Here is a 23810-nt window from a genome sequence, read left to right as displayed (position 1 = left end):
TGCCCTGTCGTCTTTAGTACTGTAGGTGTCCAGTCCTGTCATTATCACAGGGGCGGCCTTAACGATCTGGGGGCCCGTTTCAAGTCCTAGTGTGGGGCCCCCTGTTTTTTTTTTTTTTTTTTTTTTTTCTTTAATAAATAATGCTTGTGCATGCATGTGCAAGCTCCCCGCGAAAATAAAAACGCCCCCCCCCCCCTGAAATCTTACTGGCCACCCCAGTGTCCCTCCCCCCCAGTTCAAATGTTATTTTTTATTTTCATTTTATTTTTTTAATTACATTTTTTTCCTGATATGTGTCCTAGTTCAGAGATATGTATTTTTTTTTCTTTCTTAACCTTTTTTGATAAGTAGTTGCCAAGTTCATCACACAAACACTCCAATCCACTGATATGAGATCAGTTTGCAATTTTCAATTACTAAATTAATGGTAGGACTGTGGCCACTAGAACTGGTCTCTGGTCAGCAAAGGTCTTGAAAACAGCATAAGTGTGCTTTTGACATGCGTGCCACCCATGCATGTGTATAGGCACGTGTCCCAGCAGATTTTTTAAATCTGAATAAAAAAAATAAAGTTTGTAGTTAGCGAGTGTAACATGTTCTTAGCAAGGGCAGACTTTCATAAATAAAGGTGTATTTTTTAGCAAGATATTTGGTCAAAAGCTAGTGGTCATCCGTCCCTCTGTGCAGTTGTTAGGCATCTGGCTGCTAGCAAGTTATGTTGTCTTGCTAATTTTACTATTCATCTGAGCTGAAATAAATAATGACTTTTTCCTTTATTATCTTCGCCAGAATGCATCAGAATGCTTAGATTACATGTTAAAAACACAAAAAAATCTTCAGGGGGGGATGCCCCCAGACCCCCCTTCAAGGGTTTAGTTTTCTGACAAACATTACAATGGATACTAACATGATTTGGGCATTTGGGATCTTTGAATTGGTTGTACAGCATATCACATGCTATTCATTCAGGGGTGCGATGGCTACCCCACTCTAACTCTGTGGCCCACCTTGGCCACCCCCAGTCAAAATTTCCTGGAATCGCCACTGTGTGTACCCGTGTGTACGATGTGGCTCTTTGCAGTAACACAGTAAACAAATTTGGCTCTTTGTCTCTGACTGGTTGGCCACCCCTGCATTACACCATAAGAAAAAAACCCAAAATGTCCTGTGACAGGTTTAACAGGTTTAACAACAAATGTATGGGACTGTGCCAGCTTTTACTGTATAAAGCCTTGTTACACACCTGCAGTTTAACAGATGCCAAAGAAGTACATGTGAACAGGTAATTAATTTGTCTTCATTTATATTTTAATGAGATCAATAAAGTGAAACATTATTTTCAAACTGCTGCTGTGCTACATAATGATAATGTTAATTAAAGAAAAAGTTTGCTTATTTCTAACTGAATTATATTTACAATTTAATTAAATCCTTTTCATTTCATTGGTGACTATAGTGAAAACAGCCTTAGCACACTGAACTAACGGCTAACATAAACAATTTCAAAATGCAATATTAATTAATACCTACAATATTTTAAAAGGATTTCTTAGCATTGCAAGTTATGGCTTTCTTTATTTAAAGGGTTTCATATGAATTTTCTATTAAAATGTTCAACAATTATACAGGTGCATGCTTAGTGGGGTGTGACAAAGTATGTTTTTTGTGTTTGTTGTTGAATTTAAGATAATTCTTTTTGGTCAACAGGGTCCAATGTCTAATTCGGGGCGTTGGAAAATGGCACATCTAATCTTGATACCTGCTCTGCTTCTGGGATTGATAAGTATGTGTTTAATAAAATAAAATACAATGACACTAACTTTTATTTCAGTTGATGCATCTGTGTAAATTAACTCACAGACGTCTATTAATTAATCCAATTATATAATGCATTTGTTTTTTCACTACAGGTACAGTGACTCCTCAGACGACTTTAGGTAAGTTAAGTTTGGATAAGCTCTTAGCTTTAATTTGTTCATTTGGCCACAGAATCAATGATGTCTAATCAGATGCTCATCAACACAAAGGCTGTTCTTGTCTCTTACAGACCACAAAACCAGCAAATAAAATAACAAGTAAAAATACTTTCAATAAAAGACTGTTAAAAAAAACACAACATTTCCTCACAGACATTAAAAAAAGTTTAGCTTGCTCAGTAAGTACATTCTCTGTTGACATCATTTCACAATACATTCAGTGTGTGTTCAAATTAAACTTTAATTTAGAGTCCAACACAGTTCCTAAATATTTATGTGTCAACAATGTCCTTAACATGAAGAGAGATTGTTTTAGGTTTGCGACAGTTCTCCCTAAAACCAATGACACACTCCTTTGTTATTGACACAATCTAGTTGAGTAAGTTTACGACACACCAATTAACAGTACCAGTACATGGAAACTTCAAATGCTCTAACAAGATGTTGAAAATAACTGAGATTAGTGACAACAAACTCACAGCCACAGACCTAAAGTCTTGTTTATCAGTTATGTTATAACCCACTCAATTTACACACCATCCCAGTGTTTAGTGTCAAGTGTGATGTTCATGGAACACAACAAACACAAAGGATCTGGGGGTTGGGGAAATACATCACTTTGAAACCAGAGACAAGGGTTTGCATTGCTGTAAGTAAAAAAGAAGAAGAAGAGAAACTTATTTAATATCAGTGTTATGTCACCAGCTGGGCTAACACTTTAAATACCTCTAAGCCAAGATATTTAGGTTGTGTTGAATTGTTCCCTTAACATTGACATGTCTCGTGACATTCTGACTTATCATATAAGGAAAAATACAGTACAGACTTTTACTATTCCTCATTCTTTTTCTTCTGACATTTTTTTTCTTCAGTTTGCTACTCTTGCACTGTTACATGCATAAAGGCTACAATTCATCAAAATGTGTCCCCAGGGGGACTGATGTACTATTACTTTTGTAAGCAATCTTCCACATGATGGCACAGCTATCAAGCCCCAAATGAAAATGAAAACTATTTGAAAGGCAACGCCCCTCACGCTGTTAGTCAGATCGGCTTGAAATTTCTCACACAAGTCAGCTCAAAGTGTTAAGGCTTTTAGTTGGTAAATACATTGAATTAAAAACATGAATTAAATAAAAAGCATATTTTTGTGGTGGATTTCCTGCTTGGTACAAACTCAGACAGCGTGTGTGTGTGTGTGTGTGTGTGTGTGTGTGTGTGTGTGTGTGTGTGTGTTCCTCTGGGTCTGGTGTATGTGTGCATGTGTGTTTTCCATGTCTGATTTTCCTCACTTCCTAACATGGTTTGGCCTGTAGCTACATCGTTATTATTGTCAAAAGAGAAATTGAACAGCAGTGTTATACCACCGCCTCTGGTTGCAGTTGGGATGTGAACTAGCACTACAAATACCTCTCAGCCTATATCTTTGTGATCAATTGCTCTCTAACGTTTCTTATGACATTCTGAGTTGTCATAGAAGGAAAAATACAGTATACACTATTAGTTTACTATTCCTAATTCTTCTTCTTCAATACTTTTTCAGGACGCTACTCCTCTCACATTGTTACATGCAGAAACGCAAACATTTCTTGAAACATGTCCCAAACAAGGAATGATGTGCTATTTATTTCCTAAGAAAACATCCACATGATGTTGATGTTAACATTTCACGCACGGGTCAGCTCAAAGTATTTTATTAATGCATCTGTTTTTTCATAGGCCCGGTGACTCCTCAGACGACTTCAAGTAAGGAAAATGTTGATAACCTCTTAACTTTCCTTATTTTTAATTGGCTGGAAAATAAATAATGTCATAACTAGTTGCTCACAGAAGGTATTACTTCAGGACTTTACCTATTAAATAGCTAATATCACTGCTGTATGATTGCTTGTTAGATAGTAAGAATATGTAGCTATGAACAGAATATGTTAGCTGCAGCTTGTACCAAGTCAAATTTCAATAACGTTATCTCTTTTAAAGGTGTGAAATATATGTACAGTAGAAAGAAAAGTACACATGTACTAACCAGAAGTTGGAAATATCTATATATCGAAACTTAAGACTGACAACCGCAACCTAAAGTCTTTTACATTGATATAAGCAGTGTCAGGTTTCCATCCAACATTAATTATGTGTTTGATTTTTGATAGGAACGGTGACTCATCAGGCGACTTCAAGTAAGAGAAGCTAGGATATCTTCTGAGCTTTATTTTGGTCATCTGGCCTGACAATAAATGATGTCTAATCAGTTGCTCAAAGTAGTTAGTACTTCAGGATATTACCTATGACCTCACCTCTTGGTAACTGCTGATAACACTGTGGTAGGATTTCTTGTTAGATAGTAGGAATAAGTAGGAATAAGTAACTTTGAACAAAAAATGTTGGCTGCATTTCACACCAAGTTAAATGTAATTTTATTTGTCCCTTTTTTTAAAGTTAGAAATATGAACAGTACATAGGAATTTCACATATGTTGAAAATAACTTATTATAGACTAAAAACTGACAGCCTGAACCTCAAGTCTTGCACAGTGATGTAAGGAGTCTCAGATTTTCATCCATTCTTCTTTATGCGCTTGTTTTTCAGGACCGGTCACATTCACTCCTCAGGTGACTTCAAGTAAGTGAAGTTTGGATAACCCCTGAGGTTTTTCTTTGGAGCTATGAGTGTAACGACAAAAAAGTGTTGCTGAGGAAATGTTTTCTGCGGGTGAGCTGCAGGGCTTATGTACGTATAGTGTTTGAAGTATGTTGTGCAATGCTAAGTATGATGTACAAGGCTAAGGAAGGGGGGGGGCACCACAAAGCATCACAATTCAGAATCCCCCAAAGCATTACAATTCAGGATCGGTTTGAATAGTGTGTAAGTTACACATACAGTATTACAGGAGAGAGAGAGAGAGAGAGAGAGAGTATATAATAGTTTATTGTAAGGGAATTTGGTGCGATAGATTGGTGGCTCTAAGTTTTTGTTGTCTTATTTATTGCCTTTTCTCTCTCATTCACTTGAACAAATAGTTTTATCAACAAGCTGGTTTTTCCAATTTAACCGTTTTTCTGAGCTGTTTTTTTAACGTTTTTCTCAGTAAATACCTTCACACGTTGTATGGGTAAAGTCAAGAAGGTTGGCTGACTAACTTGTTTGGCTCATTTTACTATTCATTTGAACTGAAATAAAAGTTTTCTTTTTCTTTAATTCTCTTCACCAGAGTACACCAAATTGCCCATTTTACATGTTCAAATCACAAAATGTGTGTGTGTGTGTGTGTGTGTGTGTGTGTGTGTGTGTGTGTGTGTGTTCCTCTGGGTCTGGTGTATGTGTGCATGTGTGTTTTCCATGTCTGACTTTCCTCACTTCCTAACATGGTTTGGCCTGTAGCTACATCATTATTATTGTCATACTAAAAGAGAAATTGAACAGCAGTGTTATACCACCGCCTCTGGTTGCAGTTGGGATGTGAACTAGCACTACAAATACCTCTCAGCCTATATCTTAAGGTTGTGATCAATTGCTCTCTAACGTTTCTTATGACATTCTGAGTTGTCATAGAAGGAAAAATACAGTATACACTATTAGTTTACTATTCCTAATTCTTCTTCTTCAATACTTTTTCAGGACGCTACTCCTCTCACATTGTTACATGCAGAAACGCAAACATTTCTTGAAACATGTCCCAAACAAGGAATGATGTGCTATTTATTTCCTAAGAAAACATCCACATGATGTTGATGTTAACATTTCACGCACGGGTCAGCTCAAAGTATTTTATTAATGCATCTGTTTTTTCATAGGCCCGGTGACTCCTCAGACGACTTCAAGTAAGGAAAATGTTGATAACCTCTTAACTTTCCTTATTTTTAATTGGCTGGAAAATAAATAATGTCATAACTAGTTGCTCACAGAAGGTATTACTTCAGGACTTTACCTATTAAATAGCTAATATCACTGCTGTATGATTGCTTGTTAGATAGTAAGAATATGTAGCTATGAACAGAATATGTTAGCTGCAGCTTGTACCAAGTCAAATTTCAATAACGTTATCTCTTTTAAAGGTGTGAAATATATGTACAGTAGAAAGAAAAGTACACATGTACTAACCAGAAGTTGGAAATATCTATATATCGAAACTTAAGACTGACAACCGCAACCTAAAGTCTTTTACATTGATATAAGCAGTGTCAGGTTTCCATCCAACATTAATTATGTGTTTGATTTTTGATAGGAACGGTGACTCATCAGGCGACTTCAAGTAAGAGAAGCTAGGATATCTTCTGAGCTTTATTTTGGTCATCTGGCCTGACAATAAATGATGTCTAATCAGTTGCTCAAAGTAGTTAGTACTTCAGGATATTACCTATGACCTCACCTCTTGGTAACTGCTGATAACACTGTGGTAGGATTTCTTGTTAGATAGTAGGAATAAGTAGGAATAAGTAACTTTGAACAAAAAATGTTGGCTGCATTTCACACCAAGTTAAATGTAATTTTATTTGTCCCTTTTTTTAAAGTTTGAAATATGAACAGTACATAGGAATTTCACATATGTTGAAAATAACTTATTATAGACTAAAAACTGACAGCCTGAACCTCAAGTCTTGCACAGTGATGTAAGGAGTCTCAGATTTTCATCCATTCTTCTTTATGCGCTTGTTTTTCAGGACCGGTCACATTCACTCCTCAGGCGACTTCAAGTAAGTGAAGTTTGGATAACCCCTGAGCTTTCATTTGTTTAATTGGCTGGACAATCAATGATCATAGCTCTTTGCTCAAAGCAGTTATGACTTCAGCATTTCAGCTATGAACTCTGGGTTTCTACTAATATCACTGTTTTATGATCGCTGGTTAGAGTAGGAATTTGTAGTTTTGAACAAAATATGTTTGCTGCATCTTACAGCAATTTGAAATATAATTGTATTTGTCCCCTTTAAAAGTTTGAAATATAAAACGTAATGAATAGCAGTGTTACACCGCCCCCCTCTGGTTGCAGTTGGGATGTGATCCTGAACCAACACTATAAAGACCACCACTCAGATTATTAAGTACAGGCCCTCACTGTAACGTATTGTTATCCACCATACTTCTTCTTCTTCTTCTTCTTCTTCTTCTTCTTCTTCTTCTTCTTCTTCTTCTTCTTCTTCTTCTTCTTCTTCTTCTTCTTCTTCTTCTTCTTCTTCTTCTTCTTCTTCTTCTTCTTCTTCTTCTTCTTCTTCTTCTTCTTCTACCTTCCCTTTTTTCTAGCTCTATCTCCTCCCACACGTTACACTTAGAAATGCAAACATTTCAGAGAACGTGCTTTTCCACGGAAAGTAAAAATTAAATAAATGTAATGACTTTGCCTGCTGAAGGGCTGCACACTATTATTATTCCGATAACACTTTACAATAAGGGTACATTAATTAACTGTTGATTAATGCTTAATGCTATTAATGGTTAGTTCATGCTTATCAGTGAACTAATGAGTTAGTGAGTTATTATTATTATTATTATTAGCTTAGTTATTACTGGTTAGTTAATGTTTTGTTAGGCATTAACTATGCTTAGTTAACTAATGCTTAGTTAAGCATTAACTAAACATAATGATTAGTTAATGCTTAGTTAAGGCTTATTAAGCCTTTCCTAAGCAATTATTAATGGTTAGTTAATGATGATTTAATGTTTAGCATGCATTTGCTAAGCATCTTTAGGTTGTGAAAAATTTCTCTCTAACGCTGACATGTCTCATGACATTCTGACTTCTCAAGGAACACAGTACACACTATCAGTCTACTATACTATTTCTTCTTCTTCTGACACTTTTTTTCAGGATTCTACTCCTCTCACATTGTTACATGCAGGAACGCAAACATTTCTCAAAACATGTCCTGACCAGGAATGATGTGCTATTTATTTTCTAAGCAAACTGCCAAATGATGGCGATGGTGTTAAGTCCCAAATGAAAAATATTTGAAAGGCCACGCCCCTCACACCGTTAGTCCAATTAACTTGAAATTTCACACACAAGTCAACTCAGAGTATGATATTCATGCGTTTGTTTTTTCATAGGCCCAGTGACTCCTCAGACCACTTCAAGTAAGTGAAGTTTGGATCTGTGAAGTTTAACCTCTTAACATTAATTATTTTAATTTGGCTTGACAATAATGTCATAACTATTTGCTAAAAGTATTTATTACTTCAGGATATTATATGAAATCTGGGGTATTGCTAATATCACCATTGTATGATTTGATGTTCATAGGAATAAGTAGCTTTGAAGAAAATATGTTATCTGCATATTACACCAAGTCAAACTTTTATTTGTCCCTTTTAACAGATGGAATTTAAGGACTGTACATGGGGGTTTCACGTGCACTAATCATAAGCTAAGAATAACTATGTATAGACTTATATTACCTATGGAATCTGGGTCACTGATAATATCACTGTAAGATGTTAGCTACAGGTTATACTAAGTAAAACAATTCATCTACTTGTTCCATTTAAAACATTTACATATATGCACAGTAGTTTGGTATTGTACATGTCAGCCAGATGTTGAAAATAAGTATGGAGACAAAAACCTGAAAGACACTACCTCAAGTGTTGTTAGTTGTCGTGTTAGATGTTAAATTGTCCCAGATTTTCAACCAATTATATTTATATGCTTTTCTGTGCTTTTCATAGGAACAGTGAATCCTCCGGTGACATCAGGTAAGTTAAAGTTGGAGTGAGTTGCCAAAATCACTTTTTGACAAATTCAGTATATACAATCATATGAAAAAGTTTGGGAACCCCTCTCAGCCGGCATTATAATTGACTCTGCTTTCACAAAAAAAAATATAAAAGTGGTATGTCTTTAATTTACCAGGAACAGCTAAGTACTGGGATGTTTTCCAAACAAAGATTTTTTGAAAAGCAGTATTTGGTTGTATGAAATAAAATAAAATGTGAAAAACTGGCTGTGCAAAAATATGGGTACCCTTGTGGTTTTGTTGATTTTAATGCCTGTAAAAGCATGTAAAACTGATGAATTTAAACACAAAGTTGGTTGGATTATGTTGTTAAGCCTTGAACCTCATAGAAATGTCTGTTTAATCATGAGAAAATGTATTTTAGGTGCCTAAATACAAGTTGCACTTCTCTTTGACTCTCTGCTGAAGTGAAACAGAATGGGATCATCACAACTGCTCCCAAAAGATCTTAAAAACAAAGATTAATCATTATCATGGTTTAGGGGAAGGCTAAAGGAAGCTTTCCCAAAGGTTTCAATTGTCAATTTCTACTGTAAGGAACGTTGTCAGGGAATGGAAGGACACAGGCACAGTTGCAGTTAAACCCAGGTCTAGCAGACCAAGAAAAGTACAAGAGCGGCATATGCGGCGGATTGTGACAATGGTTGCACACAACCCAAAGATCACCTCCAAAGACCTGCAAGAACATCTGGCTGCAGATTGTGTATCTGTACATGGTTCAACAATTCAGTGCAATTTGCACCAAAACATCTGTATGGCCGGGTGATGAGAAGGAAGCCCTTTCTGCGCCTACGCCACAGATACAGTTGCATGGAGTATGCAAAAGCTCATTTAGACAAGCCAGATTCATATTGGAAGAAAATGCTTTGGACTGATGAGACAAAAATTAAGTTATTTGGTCTTTATAAAAAGCAGATGTTTTGGTGCAAATTGCGCTGAATTGTTGAACGATGTACAGATACACAATCTGCAGCCAGATGTTCTTGCAGGTCTTTGGAGGTGATCTGTGGGTTGTGTGCAACCATTCTCACAATCCTCCACCTATGCCGCTCCGGTTTTTTTCGTGGTCTGCCATGCCTGGGTTTAACTGCCACTGTGCCTGTGTCCTTCCATTTCCTGACAACGTTCCCTACAGTCGAAATTGACAATTGAAACCTTTGGGAAAGCTTCTTGTAGCCTTCCCCTAAACCATGACAATAAACAATCTTTGTTTTTCAGATCTTTTGGGAGCTGTTTTGATGATCCCATTCTGTCTCACTTCAGCAGAGAGTCAAAGAGAAGTGCAACTTGCATTTAGGCACCTAAAATACATTTTCTCATGATTAAACAGACATTTCTATGAGGTTCAAGGCTTAACAACATAATCCAACCAACTTTGTGTTTAAAGTAATCAGTTTTACATGCTGTTACAGGCATTAAAATCAACAAACCCACAAGGGTACCCACATTTTTGCACAGCCAGTTTTTCACATTTTATTTTATTTCATACAACCAAATACTGCTTTTCAAAAAATCTTTGTTTGGAAAACATCCCAGTACTTAGCTGTTCCTGGTAAATTAAAGACATACCACTTTTATATTTTTTTTTGTGAAAGCAGAGTCAATTATAATGCCGGCTGAGAGGGGTTCCCAAACTTTTTCATATGACTGTAAATATCTCCTCACAATTTACTTCCTCTCTGTACTGTGTATGCCGGAAAAAAAGTGCTAATACACAGCCTAGGCTTTGTAAACAGGCATGTTGCCAACTAAAGTTGGCCCAGTTTGTTTACCTACCCTTTATTTACATAAACATTGTTTTATTTGCTTAACACCAATGTATTTTTGAACATTTGGCATAATCGCTAAGTGGTATTTCTAGTTTTTAATTTGAAGGCCAATATGGATGACCATTAAATTCTATTTAGTTTGTTACTTTTTTAATGTGACATTTTTTCTTTCTTTCTAGGAACTCTCTACTCTATTGCTGGAAAAACACTCAGGCCAGTAGATGATGGAAGTTCTCCTCAAATTCAACTACAACGGCCTTTCCCTTACTTTGGACAATCATATAGTCACATTTATGTATGTACATTTTTTTGGGAAACTCCAAAATCCATATCTTTTGAAAAGTTCTGGTATGTTTTGTGGGGGAATCTAACTTTATCCACTGTCAACGATTATATAAGTATTGGAGTTAGTTCTAGTCTCAATATTGTAATCTATATAATGATTATAAAATACTATAGCGATAAATATGTCTGTTTTGCCCTCTAATTCTTTATTTCTAAGAACTGGTTTATTCGTTTCCAGGTGAACAGCAATGGACACCTGACCTTTCTCTCGCCATTGTCAGCATACGTACCTCAAAGGTTCCCATTAAATGGATCTTTCGGGATCATTGCTCCGTTCTGGACGGATTTAGACAATAGGGTATCTGGTTCTGTGTACTACAACCAATACACCAATGGAAGTGTTCTACAACAGGCCACTCAAGACATTAATGGGTACTTCCCAGGCGTGACTTTTATGGCCAGATGGGTCTTTGTTGCAACATGGTATGAGGTGCCCTACTATAACGATCCAGAAACAGTAAGTGAACTTAATTCTTTGTCATCCCCCCAAAAAGGCCACCCTCAATGAAATATACACACATACATTATGCATATAGGTTTAATGCAAAACAAAAAAAAGTCCTGAAAGTTCATTTAGTGTGAAGTGCAATAAACTGGTGATCATATTGCTAGTGTAATTAATTATCATCATTCATTCTTGAAGAAAAAGTTAATCCTAATGCCAGCCAGTGCATACTCTGTACATAATGCATTTCATAGCATGCCACCTACATGCTAACTATAAATACAAAGAACGTAAGAAGAACTGAAGCATGAAATAATACTTCAAATACAGTGATACACAGACACAGTGACAAAGTATTTCTGATTTGTAGTATACAGAGCATAGAAAAAGCAGTACTTGAGGTAATGAATTAATCATTTTCCAGCGCACAACTGTCCAAGCTGTGTTGATCTCTGGAGGCCAGCATTCCTTTGTGCTGATGAACTATGGGATGATAAATCAAACAACTCATCGTGTACAGGTTAGTGATATACAAAGTGCTACAAAAGATATTTTATGTTGCCATTCCTTACTGAAGTATGAATATTGTAATGTACATGTATATACAGAAAGTGTAACATTAACTTTTATATATGTTTCACATATATCTAGGCTGGATATGACACAGTCATCTCCACTCACCATTTCATCATCCCTGGATCATTCTCCAGCTTTACAACTGGCAATACCTTAAATTTTCGCCTGAGCAGCAATGTCAATGTACCTGGTCGCTGGGCTTTCCGGACAGACCAAGGATCAAAGGGCTGCACTTTCAATGGTAAGACCAGAACAAGACGGTGGCCACCATAGGTACTTATTTACTGTAATGTGATTATTTGACCACAACTCCATGTTGTTGGCAAGTCTAATAATGTTACCAATGCTGCAAAAACATGTGAGCATTGAGCAGCTAATACATTAAATTATTGTGCAAGTAATTTAATTTTTTTTTGTATTGATATGCCAAGTTATTCCTCAGTCGTCAGAGAGTTTGGGCATCTACGTGTCCTACTGACCTGCTGACCATGGCCATGCAGTGTCCCTGGTTCTAGATTGTTGGGGACCTTTCTTTCAAGTCATCTTCAATTCTCTCCCCTAATTTCTTGTCCCCTTTCCCTACTGTTTGCTATCAAAGGAAAAGTCGCCTCCAAAACTTAAAAAGTCAAATGGTTTAAATGATAATAGTGTTTGCATGTTGAATCCAATGCCTTTCTAGGACACTTTTCTCCCTTTTTCTTTAAAGGAAAGCCTGTTCCACTGGGTGACTCATTCTGGAGCGATAGAGCCTGTGCACAGAAGTGCACATGCACTTCTGCAGGTCTGCAGTGTCATAACCAACCCTGCTCCTTTTCCCAAATCTGCCAGCCTACTGACTTTCAGTTCTCCTGCCAGAGCGTGCATAGACGCACCTGCACCATTAGTGGTGATCCACATTACTATACCTACGATGGAACCGTGTTTCATTTCCAGGGAACCTGCACTTACGTTCTCTCTGAGCATTGTGGTCATGAGCTGCCCTACTTCAGAGTAGAGGGAAAGAACGAGCACTGGGGCAGCACTCATGTTTCCTGGACTCGACTGGTAAAAGTGTTTGTCTACAATCAAACCATTGAACTTGTCAAGGGAAATCAGGCTAGAGCTAAGGTGAGTTATTTTGTTTAGGCTTGAACTCATGACTTTTTGAGATCAACAGTGTATTTGCTAGTCTTGACAAGATTGCTTGTGTGCTTACAGGTTAATGGACTCTTTGCAGACACTCCAATCTCCCTACGCAATGGCACTGTCCAAATCTATGAATCAGGTTTTACTGTGATCATCAGCACTGACTTTGGCTTGACGGTATCTTATGACACAAATACTTATGTCAGGATCAGTGTGCCTTACACTTACCAGAATGCAACATGTGGTCTGTGCGGAGACTTTAACAATCACCCCGAAGATGACTTTCGAACCCGTCAAGGCGAGCTTGTAAGCTCTGATGTGGTATTTGCCAACAGTTGGCGAGCATCAGGGTACGATGAGCCTGGTTGTGAAGTGACTGAACCACCGTTATGCACTGCGGATCAGACAGTTTTATACAGCGACACAGCCCATTGTGGCATCCTTAAGAACGTCTCTGGACCTTTTGCTGCTTGCCATCAACAATTCCCCCCACAGACCTTTGTCGAGAGCTGTGTGTATGATCTGTGTGTAGTAAGAGGGTACCAGCCGATTTTGTGCCAAGCCCTAAATGCGTATGCAAGTCAATGTCAGCAGAATGGTTTACACTTGGAAAGCTGGAGGAAACAAGGTTTCTGTGGTATGTCTGTCAGTCAACTAACATTATTTCAAATACTCCTTTGTGTAAATTGGTCATGATGTCACGAGGAATGTTGTTTTCTTTGGTCTAGAAATCGTCTGCCCAGTCAACAGTCATTTTGAGTCCCAAGGCACAGGATGTCCAGCCACCTGTGTCAATCCCAATTCTACCGACAACTGCCCTCTCCCTGCACAGGAGAACTGCATCTGCAATTCAGGCTTCATCCTCAGTGCTGGGGTCTGTGTCCCTCATGCTGAGTGTGGCTGCAGTTTTGAGGGTCGTTACTATCGCTCTGGAGAAACTGTCATACTAGACGAGGACTGTGGGAGACGTTGTAGCTGCAGTTATGGCCACATGACCTGCCACTCCCATGGTTGTGGTCAACTAGAGTCTTGCAGGGTGGTGGAAGGAGAAAGAGGATGCAGACCTAAAAGCTATGAAACATGCTGGATTAGGGGCCCAGGGGCATATCAAACGTTTGATGGACGAACATACCAATACCCTGGAGCATGTAGTTTGACCCTTGCCAAAGTAATGGGATTGTCGGGTCACCAACACTTCATGGTGACAGCAGAAAAAGTACCGAGAGGCCAAGAGGGCTTTACCCGGGTGCTAAAGTTTGAGGCAGGGGGAACACTAATCTCTATTGAAATGACAGGCAGCGGCAATGTTCAGGTAAGTACCTGAACAAAATTACTGTGACAAAATCTTACAAAATAGTGTTGGCACCATAAAAAGGTTTTACTAAAATTGTAACCACTTCTGTCTTGCTTGCAAGACGTAAGAAAACCCTTTTTCCTAAAATAAGTACTGAAAAGTGTTTGATGAAACCGAAAGTATTCACCATGAAAGTCTGACACTAGCTGTTAAAATATATTTTCAGATTGATGGTCAGCGTATCAGACTGCCAATCAGCTCAGCATCCAACCGTATCCAAATCTACCACAGCAACATTCACAGTATCATCCTTCGCACATCTTTTGGTGTAACTCTGCAGACAGTCTGGCCTCACTTTGTGCGTATCACTGCACCTGGTATCTACAATGGCTCACTAGGTGGACTCTGCGGTAATTATAATGGTCAGCCACATGACGACTTCCGCACACCCAATGGTGACCTGGTCAACAGCTCTCAAGCATTTGGAGATAGTTGGCGAGATGGCTCCCTCGATGCACACTGTGTGGAAAGTGTTCATCCAAATTCGACAACAAATTACAATTCTAGTGAGTACTGTGGCATTCTTGGATCACCGCGTGGGCCATTTGCCCAGTGTTGGAACACGGTGGACCCAAGGAGGCATGTGGATGTATGTGTGGATATCATTAAAGGCTCTAAAGATCCAGCAACAGCACTGTGTGAAATCCTGCGAGATTATGCACTCATGTGCCAACAGAAGGGTGTTGACGTAGGACACTGGAGGAATGCAACTGGATGTGGTAAGCAGTTTACCACTTTTGGTGAAGGTGGTTTTGATATAAATACATTCAACAACCTTGATGATTCAATTTCTTTGTTTTCCTCTAGAGCAAAACTGCACTCTAAACAGTCATTTTGAGGTCTGTGGAAGTTCTTGTCCTTCTGCATGCCCAAGCCTCTCTTTCCCCTTTACTTGTGACACTGTTTGCCAGGAGGGTTGCCAGTGTGATGATGGTTTTGTCCTCAATGGCAACCAGTGTGTGCCACCAACAGCCTGCGGATGCTATCACCAGGGCCGCTATAGACAGGCTGGAGAACAGTTCTGGGATGGTGAGGAGTGTCAGAGCTTGTGTAGCTGTAATGGTATTTCTGGGATAGTCCACTGTATCTCCAGCTCCTGTGGAAGCCAGGAATCCTGCCGTGTGGTGGGGGGTGAGTATGGCTGCCATCCCAACCCTCATGGCACCTGCTCGGCCTCTGGTGACCCTCACTACCTCACCTTTGATGGCAAACGGTATGACTTCCAGGGAACATGCCGTTATGTTCTGGCAACACTTTGTAATCAAACTGATGGACTCAACCAATTTTCAGTGGAAGCTAAGAATGAGCCTTGGCAAGGGTTACCAGTTTCAATCACAGCTGAAATTTTTGTGAATGTATCGGGCTATCGAGTGCGATTGTCAGGGGACAGCAGCAGCATGGTAGAGGTAAGTTGAACCATTTCTGGACCACTATTCTACATTTGAAGTTTATGGGAGATTATAACTAATACAGGAATTGCAGTGGAGAAATGCTAGAGATATATCTGAAGTATTTTAGAAGCAGTGAGGCCATTACATAGTTTTTCACCCCAGAGGGTCGGTTTATTTTTTCAACTGTGAAATGTCCCACTCTATACATAGCTGCATCAAAAATATATATTTATCAGATCTGTTAAACATATCAATATTGCCACCACACTAAAATAGGTCATAGTACTAATTATAATATATTGCTCTTCCACCCCACCCCCACTCCGAATGATATAGGTAAATGGAATAACTAAGAATGTACCAGTTGTCTTGAATGGAGGTCGTGTCTCTATCTATGCAAGTGGATCTCGCACATTTGTCAGTGCTGATTTTGGCCTGAGTGTCACATACGATGGATGGAGTACAGTGTCTATCTCTGTGCCTTCAAACTACAGGTCTCTCTCGCTCACCACTGCTCAATTTTAACTGCTTAGATCTAATTACTAACATATTTTTCTAAATAACCAATAACATTAGATCTCAGGAATTCTATCAGGAAATATACTCGGGTCCTCACACACCCAAATGACTCCCATCTCATTACTTTTCAGTGTAGAAACCTCAATGTTATATTTGACAACAACCTCACTTGGAACAGCAACATCAAATCTAATCATACAGTTATGCTTCTCACAACTGAGGACTATTTATAAAAGCAAGCCTTCTTGGTTGTTCCAAAGTTCAGGCTTAAAAACAAAGGAGACAAAGCATTTTTTCCTCATTTATCATTATGTTTTATTTAATTTTCTGGATATGTTATTTTTGCTTACTTGGTACACTGCTCTATTGATATTGTTTTAATGATTACACTTGTATGATTCATGTAAAGCACTTTGTAAACCTTGTTATTTTTATAACTGCCTGAGTGCGAACATGGACTAGAAGGAAACAACAGACTGACAAGCTGGTTATGAGACATTCAAAATGTTACGAGTAAAATAAGTTCTGACTGATTTACATGAGAAAAAATATTTTATCAAAATGTTACAATACAGATCAAATAAATACAAATGTATACACTGAACAATACCAACTTACTGATAAGACAATTAGAATCCAAGGAAGCCACTCCCAGCTGCCTAAAATGTATCTGTCCAATGCATTGGATCAACCTTACAAAAGGTCAGCTAATGCCAGCATGTCAGACAAGTATGCTGATGCCAGACCATGAAATGAATTCATTTAAAAAATAGGCATATAAGGCAACCAATTTTAGGACTTTATAAAAGGGGTACAGTGCACTCAAATTTATGAAAGGTGCTACGTATGCAGTACAATGTTTTGATTGATTAAACCATTGATCTTATCTGAATAATGTCTAATCTAAGTATCATCATTAATAGTGGACAAACATGTGGACTTTGTGGAAACTTCAATGGAAATCCAAACGATGACTTCCACACCCCATCTGGACTAAGAGTCACCACTCCACATGAGTTTGGGACATCTTGGAAAGTGGCAGGTAACTACACCTGCGATGATGGGTGTGGATCCTCCTGCCCACAATGCACCAATGACATGCCTGCTAGAGCTCAGTGTGAGGTGATCAAAGCAGTCGACGGCCCCTTCAGCTTCTGCAATGGCCAGGTGGACCCAGCGCCATATTTCGATGACTGTGTGTTTGATGTTTGTGTGTCGGGGAATCGGGGCCAAGATCTTCTGTGCAGGGCCATTCAGGCTTACGTCAGTGCCTGTCAGTCTGCTAATGTTCGAATCTACCCTTGGAGACAGAACACCACCTGCAGTAAGTCTACCAATTGATAAGTCTTTTTTGTTCTACAAAATCAACACGTCACGTCACATCCTATCAGCTCAAAGACAAGTAAAGAATGGATTTGGAGAAGGCAGACAATGGCCTTTGAAAGAAAAAAGTCTCTCTCTGACGTCAATACTTTCTTTTTTCACTAAGGACTTGACTGTCCAGCCACTATCGCACATAGCCACTATGAACTGTGTGGTACTGACTGTGGCCACACATGTGCCAGCAGCATTGATGCTATCTGTGAGCAGAGTTGCTCTGAGGGATGTTTCTGTGATGAGGGCTTCCTGAAGAGTGGGACAACCTGTGTCCCTGTGGAAAGCTGTGGCTGCCTATATGATGGCTTCTACTATAATGTAAGTCACATACCTGTAAATTGATAAAGCAACAGGTTTGTATAACTATCCTTGAATAATGCATCAGTCTCTTTTATGACATATAACAATTTCCCTGATCATTAAAATCATTAAGCAGCTCTCCGATATCTAGATAACTGGGCTATATTCAGAGATAGATATTCTAGACCACCACAAACACACACTGAAGGAGCCTCTCATAGTATAGCCAATATACCATCACCAACATGTACCAACACAGCAGCTACCTCAAAGCGTTCTACTTTAAATGTGATTTAATTGAATGGTCAGTAGCAAGACTAAAGTCAGATTAGGACTCCAGGCTGCTGCTAAAACAACATTCTTTGACTATTGAATGTCAATTTGATCAAATCTGCAAGTTACACAAAATACCTGACCACTTGGCAGAATAACATGAGAAAACTAAAAAGTTAAAGTTAATACATGCAGAAAGACATGAATATAAAAGTGTCTTACGCATACTTTCATTATCCAATTTTCGTTTCCCCTCAGCATACTTGTTTTTTGTTATCAATAGAGCAAATCCTTTTTAATTTTTAAATGTGTTTCTTTTACTCATGTGATCCAGGCTGGTGAGTCCTTCTGGACAGAGGGCTGCTCCCAGAGGTGTGAGTGCCATGCTCCCAACGATCTGCGCTGTTCTGCTGCATCTTGCTCTCCTACACAAGAGTGCACCATCACAAAAGGCCAGCTGGGCTGTTTTGATGGAATGTCTACCTGCACTGTGTGGGGGGACCCACACTACCTCACTTTTGATGGGGCACTGGCTCATTTCCAGGGCACATGCTCTTACATCGTTACTGAGAGTGTGAGCCACGGCACCAATGAAACCCAGTTTCAGGTAGTAGCCACCAATAATCACCGTGGCAACAACCGCGTATCATTTGTGTCAGCAGTGGACATATATCTCTCAACTCAACAAGAGAGAGCACACATCAGGATCGGACCCAACAAAAGAGTAAAGGTGAACACTTAATTACTTTATTTTATAGAACTTTCTACATCTGTCTGGTGTCAGCATTGTTAACAAGTGCTTCCTCACCGTTTGGTCGTCTCTCTTATCTCTTATCTCTCCAGGTGAATGGAAGTGAAGTGTCTCTTCCCACCAATGCAGGGCCCTTAGCTCAGGTAGTGATGCAGGGAAGCTACATAGTGGTGGACACCAATGACCTGATAGTCCAGTTTGACGGCCGGAGGACTTTACTGGTCAGACTGGGACAAAATCATGAGAATAGAATCATGGGAATGTGTGGAAACTTCAACAGTGACCCTGCAGATGACAAAGTCTTCCCCAATGGAACATCAGCACAAAATGACAATGACTTTGGACAAAGTTGGAAGGCCCCCACAAGCCAACCAGGGTGAGCTGTTGTGGAAATGTGTGCAGAGTGTTCCACACGCGATCATCATCATTGTCAATTGAAAACATTTCAATACAGAAACAGAATAGTATTCCACAATTTAAAAAAGGCATTTTCACAGCCACACTTTGTACGTCTTTGAAATTTTGCACAACAGTGCCATAAAAATTACAGTTTTCCACGTTTATGTCAAAGGCCCCATGACATAACCCGAACCATTTTCACAACAATGATGAGATGAAGTAAATAAAGTCAGCCAAAGTGTTAAATGTTTAATATAATTTCTAGATGTGGATCCACAGATGATGACAGTGGTGATGGACCAAACAACTGTCCCTTCATGGAGGAATACTCACAACTCTGTAGCGTTATCACCAACAGTAGCGGACCATTCAGAGAATGTCACCTGCACTCTGACCCCCAGGCATTTTTCAGCTCCTGTATCTACGATCTCTGCCACTACACTCAAACCAATGACATGCTGTGTTCTGCTGTCTCTGCCTATGAAAGAACCTGCTCGGTTATGGGGTTGAACGTCACTGAGTGGCGCTCAGCTTTGCAATGTGGTATGTTTGCATTAGACTATCGGTACAGACACGATAATAAATAATGAAATAAATCATGATGTTCTACTTGTGAAACAAAGGGATATGTTCTGTGACTTGATTGGTTTCAGTCTCAAACCATTCCTTCTTATCCTTTCTCCGCTCTCTCCATAGCTGAGTCAGACCCCTGTGAAGGGCTGGACTGCACAGAGTATGAGTGGTGTGGTGAGAAAGACGGTGTTTACGACTGCTTCTGTGATGAGCACCACCGTCCACCGAACGATGAGTGCTACGGTGAGTGCAGCTCTGCTTAAAACACTGTTTTGTTTTTTAGATTACCGGTAGGTCTATTTTGTCAAAAATATCAATCACAAGCTTTGAGTGATTCTGACTTGTTTCTTAACCATAGTAATTGTAGCCAATGTTCAGGGGTATTGGAGTATTGTGATGGACAAAACATGTTTTCTTCTTAACAATTTAAAAATTATTTTAACTGATGGTCAAATATAAGTCTTTGTTAAGCAACCTTCTATTTCACAACTCTTTTGTCTGTGGGTTTGTCGCTACGAGCAGCAACCTCCAAAACACACTAGCTATTTGTCAGTCCATTGTTATGAATATGTTTGTTAAGTTCACCTTTACTCATGAGATAAGCTTTACAAAAAACAATGAAAGTTTAATTTCTATTTCTCTTTGTTAGATTCCTCCATCACTTGTGACGGTAGTTCAGGCACCATATCTGTGTCGCGCTGCCAGCTGTTTGAAGCCGGCTTTCACTCTAGCGCCCTCCACCTCAGAGATGACTCCTGCAATGGTACTCTCCGGGATGGACGACTGATGTTCAACTTTGACAATGATGACCATCTGTGTGGGACAGTTCTCAGGGTAGGCTACAGTCCATTATGTGTATCAACCCAAACTGAATGGGATTTCAGATTTACATTTTCTTCATAATAAATATTACAACAATAATGAACTTATTCCATTGTGTCATTTTCATTTCAAGAGCAATGGAACCCATTTCTTCTATGAGAACACCATCCAGGGTGACGTGGAGCCCAATGAAGATCCAATCAGCCGCCAGAGGAACTTTAAGATGGGTTTCGGTTGTGAATACCCTCTGTCCCAGGCTCTGTCTATGGATGTGGGCATTAACCCTGTAGAAAGGTAACAATACCATCTCCTCTATTTCATTTGACCGATTTCTTAACTTGTTGGGGTGTGTTTGCTAACCAAATCAAAATGACCACAGTCCTTCATGTATAGTGATATGTGTAATGTGTAAGTGATATATTTACCTTTATTTATACTCGGGAGATCATTGAGGGGTGACCCTCATTTACAATGATGTCTTGTCAACAATTGCAAAGCAAAAAAGTAACAAGACAGTTACTAATGTAATTAATCACATGCAGAGCCCTAGTGAAATGTGATCAAAGATTCCAAGGACTCTTTTGGAACACATTTCACATGAATTGTATCCATTCCTTTAACTGTAAAATCCTCATTAATGAGTAAGTCTTGATCTTAGAAATGACATAAAACCTGCCAGTTAATTGTTCCTTCTCAAAGTGTGGTCACGTTATAATTTTTGTTTTTTTGTTTTTGTAGCATTGTAAGCAAGAGTCTTCGATCTGGTCATGGAAAGTATCTTTTGAGGATGATCCCCTTCCAGGATGCCGACTTCCGCTACCCCCTCACCAGTGACAGTAACATAGCAATGGAAATCTCCCAGAGGTTTTTTGTGGAGGTGCGGACTGAAGGAGTTGATGAACGTCAGATCGCCACCATCCTGGACTCTTGTTGGGCCACACCGGTCAACCTCGCCAGCTACCCTGTCCGCTGGGATCTCATTACTGCAGAGTAAATGAGCTATTCTTCACCTCTTCTTCACATCATGATTTCTTGTTCTTGACTATCAAAATCTGAAAAACAGGCTCTTTACTTGTGCTGACCGTCCTCTCTTACAAACTTTAAAAGTGTTAGTGTAGTCTACGGTCCGCCTGATAATATTGTAATTTGTACAACTTTTTCTTCCAGCTGTCCTAATCCAGCAGATGGTACAGTGGAGATTGTTCAGAATGGCATCTCCAATGTGGCTCGATTTTCTTTTAAGATGTTCACCTTTACCAACTCTTCATCCATCTTCCTGCACTGCAAGGTGCACATGTGTCTTTTGAAACACAGCAACTGCTCCACTGTAAGTAGTCCTGTGTTGGTAGTGAGTTTAGATAGATTAACAACAGGCGCATTAGCAGACACTTCTAATATTGTTTTATTGCATTTACAGCATTGCTACCCTGGGTACCACAGGCGAGTTGGGAGGGATGTAACTTACCAGGACAGTACTCACATCACACTCGGACCACTGGTCTCGAAAGGTAAAGTTCTTATCTTTTCAAACATTTTGTACATCTTCTAATGTACTGTAGACGACATAAGTACTAGGTTTTATGTAAACCTTGGCTATTGTTTTGCAGATGGAAGGATGGTAGGGAGCAGTGCTTCAGGACCGTGGATCTCCACGGTGACCCTGCTGGTCAGTTTGCTGACTGCCACTGCTCTGACCTAAACTCATCTGAAGATCAGCACAGATGGATATATTACACATCAACATATTAATCAGCAGTAGCTAAATTCCATTTGCACTGATTTGGGAATGGTCATCTATAATCAATAATGGTTATAAAGTTTATTATAATTATAATATTATTATTAAAAAGTGTTATGAGTTAATGGTTACAGAATATTTTATATTTTATATAAAATAATCCTGTAAATTCCTTCTGATTTGTATTCCTCTTTTAGAGGGTCTTCTATACATATATAGTTTTTCTTAATAACATTAGAGGGCAGCATTTGGCTCTGATTTCCCAAAACTTTTGTCTGCTGCTCACCTAATTGAATTCAGTATCATGTTATGGTTGTATCCTCAGGGCTTTTTGTGATCTTTTATTATCCTTAAATCACTTTTTTAAAATTAATTATAAGGATGAAAATGATAAATTAAGTATATAAAATATATTCTGAGCTGATTCTTATCATCAAAATGTTCTCATATAAAAAGTTACTATTTCTAATGAAGGTAAAAGGTATAAATAAAGTGTGAAGTATGGATCTTATTTGTGGCCACGGATCTTTTGTACACAATCATTCCCTGTCATTAGTAACAGCAATGCCATTGGACCTTTCAGGTTTTAGATAACGCCTCACAGAATGGTTGAATTACAGTAAAATGATCAATCTAATGTCTTGCTATCTACTCAAAGAAATAAAAAGTACAGTCATATTTAGAAACAATGGAAAACAGAAATATTGTTGAAGGGATGGGGTGGTTGGATGATGAATTCCAGTGTATGGATAACGTCTTCTTTTAACATCCAGCCACATCACCTCATCCACATCACACACAATGTCATCCTTTGCCAGGCAGCAGGAAAATATTACCTCGCCTGCCATATCCAACCCTGGATTAAACCAATTTCAATGTCCAGTGTTTCCCCTACCATTATACAGGCCTGGCGGGCCCGCCAGGCCAACGGGACCCCCGCCAGGCCAACAGCTGCCCAAAAAAAAAAAAAAAAAAGTAAAAAAAAAAAAAAAAAAAAAAATATATTAATATTTTTTTTTTTTTTTTTTTAAGTCTGCGCTACGCTGCGCGATGCACGTGTGCATTCGGAGCGCACATGTCAAACAGGGAAACTGACGAGAAAGAACCTTCCTTTATAGGTCCATGGCATAGGCTACACTGGAGATATTTAGGACTCAGTAACAGGGAGTTGAACAGGAAAAAGTGATGAGCAAAACTTAGAAAGTTAAAGTTGCTACGTCGCCATGGCAACCAATCTGTATCAACAGCTGAGACAGCGCAGCAAGTTATCTTGAAAACAGCAGGCTATAGTAGCCCTACAAGCTTTATTTTTTGGTATTTTCAATGCTACTTTATTTTTATGTTTTAAA

At 38.9% G+C, this 23810-nt stretch overlaps 1 protein-coding gene across 2 annotated transcripts; it reads left to right on the top strand.

Moving 5' to 3' along the window:
* Positions 1–1258: 1258 nt before the first annotated feature.
* Positions 1259–22925, top strand: LOC307267043 (alpha-tectorin). Of its 2 annotated transcripts, XM_080049233.1 has the most exons (33): positions 1259–1282; positions 1708–1783; positions 1911–1937; positions 3696–3722; positions 4127–4153; positions 4563–4595; positions 5768–5794; positions 6199–6225; positions 6635–6667; positions 8019–8045; positions 8637–8663; positions 10653–10768; positions 10997–11275; positions 11688–11783; positions 11915–12080; positions 12546–12946; positions 13037–13601; positions 13693–14276; positions 14485–15037; positions 15126–15724; positions 16046–16203; positions 17152–17552; positions 17718–17923; positions 18513–18908; positions 19022–19305; positions 19594–19871; positions 20025–20144; positions 20551–20735; positions 20857–21017; positions 21462–21713; positions 21891–22050; positions 22141–22231; positions 22331–22925. In XM_080049233.1, the coding sequence occupies exons 2-33, from the start codon at positions 1714–1716 to the stop codon at positions 22420–22422; spliced, it is 6468 nt and encodes a 2155-aa protein (XP_079905359.1). In that variant the 5' UTR covers positions 1259–1282; positions 1708–1713; the 3' UTR covers positions 22423–22925. The 2 variants fall into 2 exon arrangements, with proteins under 2 accessions (XP_079905359.1, XP_079905360.1); XM_080049234.1 differs by lacking the exons at positions 8019–8045; positions 8637–8663.
* Positions 22926–23810: the final 885 nt, after the last annotated feature.

This window comes from Ammodytes marinus (genome assembly GCF_949987685.1).
Source record: "Ammodytes marinus genome assembly, chromosome: 20".
Lineage (NCBI taxonomy): Eukaryota > Metazoa > Chordata > Actinopteri > Uranoscopiformes > Ammodytidae > Ammodytes > Ammodytes marinus.
This window is presented reverse-complemented; position numbering and strand designations above follow the sequence as displayed.

Bases quoted from the DNA above. Each gene is read 5' to 3' on its own strand.
- LOC307267043 (XM_080049233.1), top strand. From the start codon at position 1,714: ATGTCTAATTCGGGGCGTTGGAAAATGGCACATCTAATCTTGATACCT. The intron at 1,784-1,910 runs GTATGTGTTTAA...TTTTCACTACAG, and splicing joins TCTGCTTCTGGGATTGATAA to GTACAGTGACTCCTCAGACG. The intron at 20,736-20,856 runs GTAGGCTACAGT...TTTCATTTCAAG, and splicing joins TGTGTGGGACAGTTCTCAGG to AGCAATGGAACCCATTTCTT.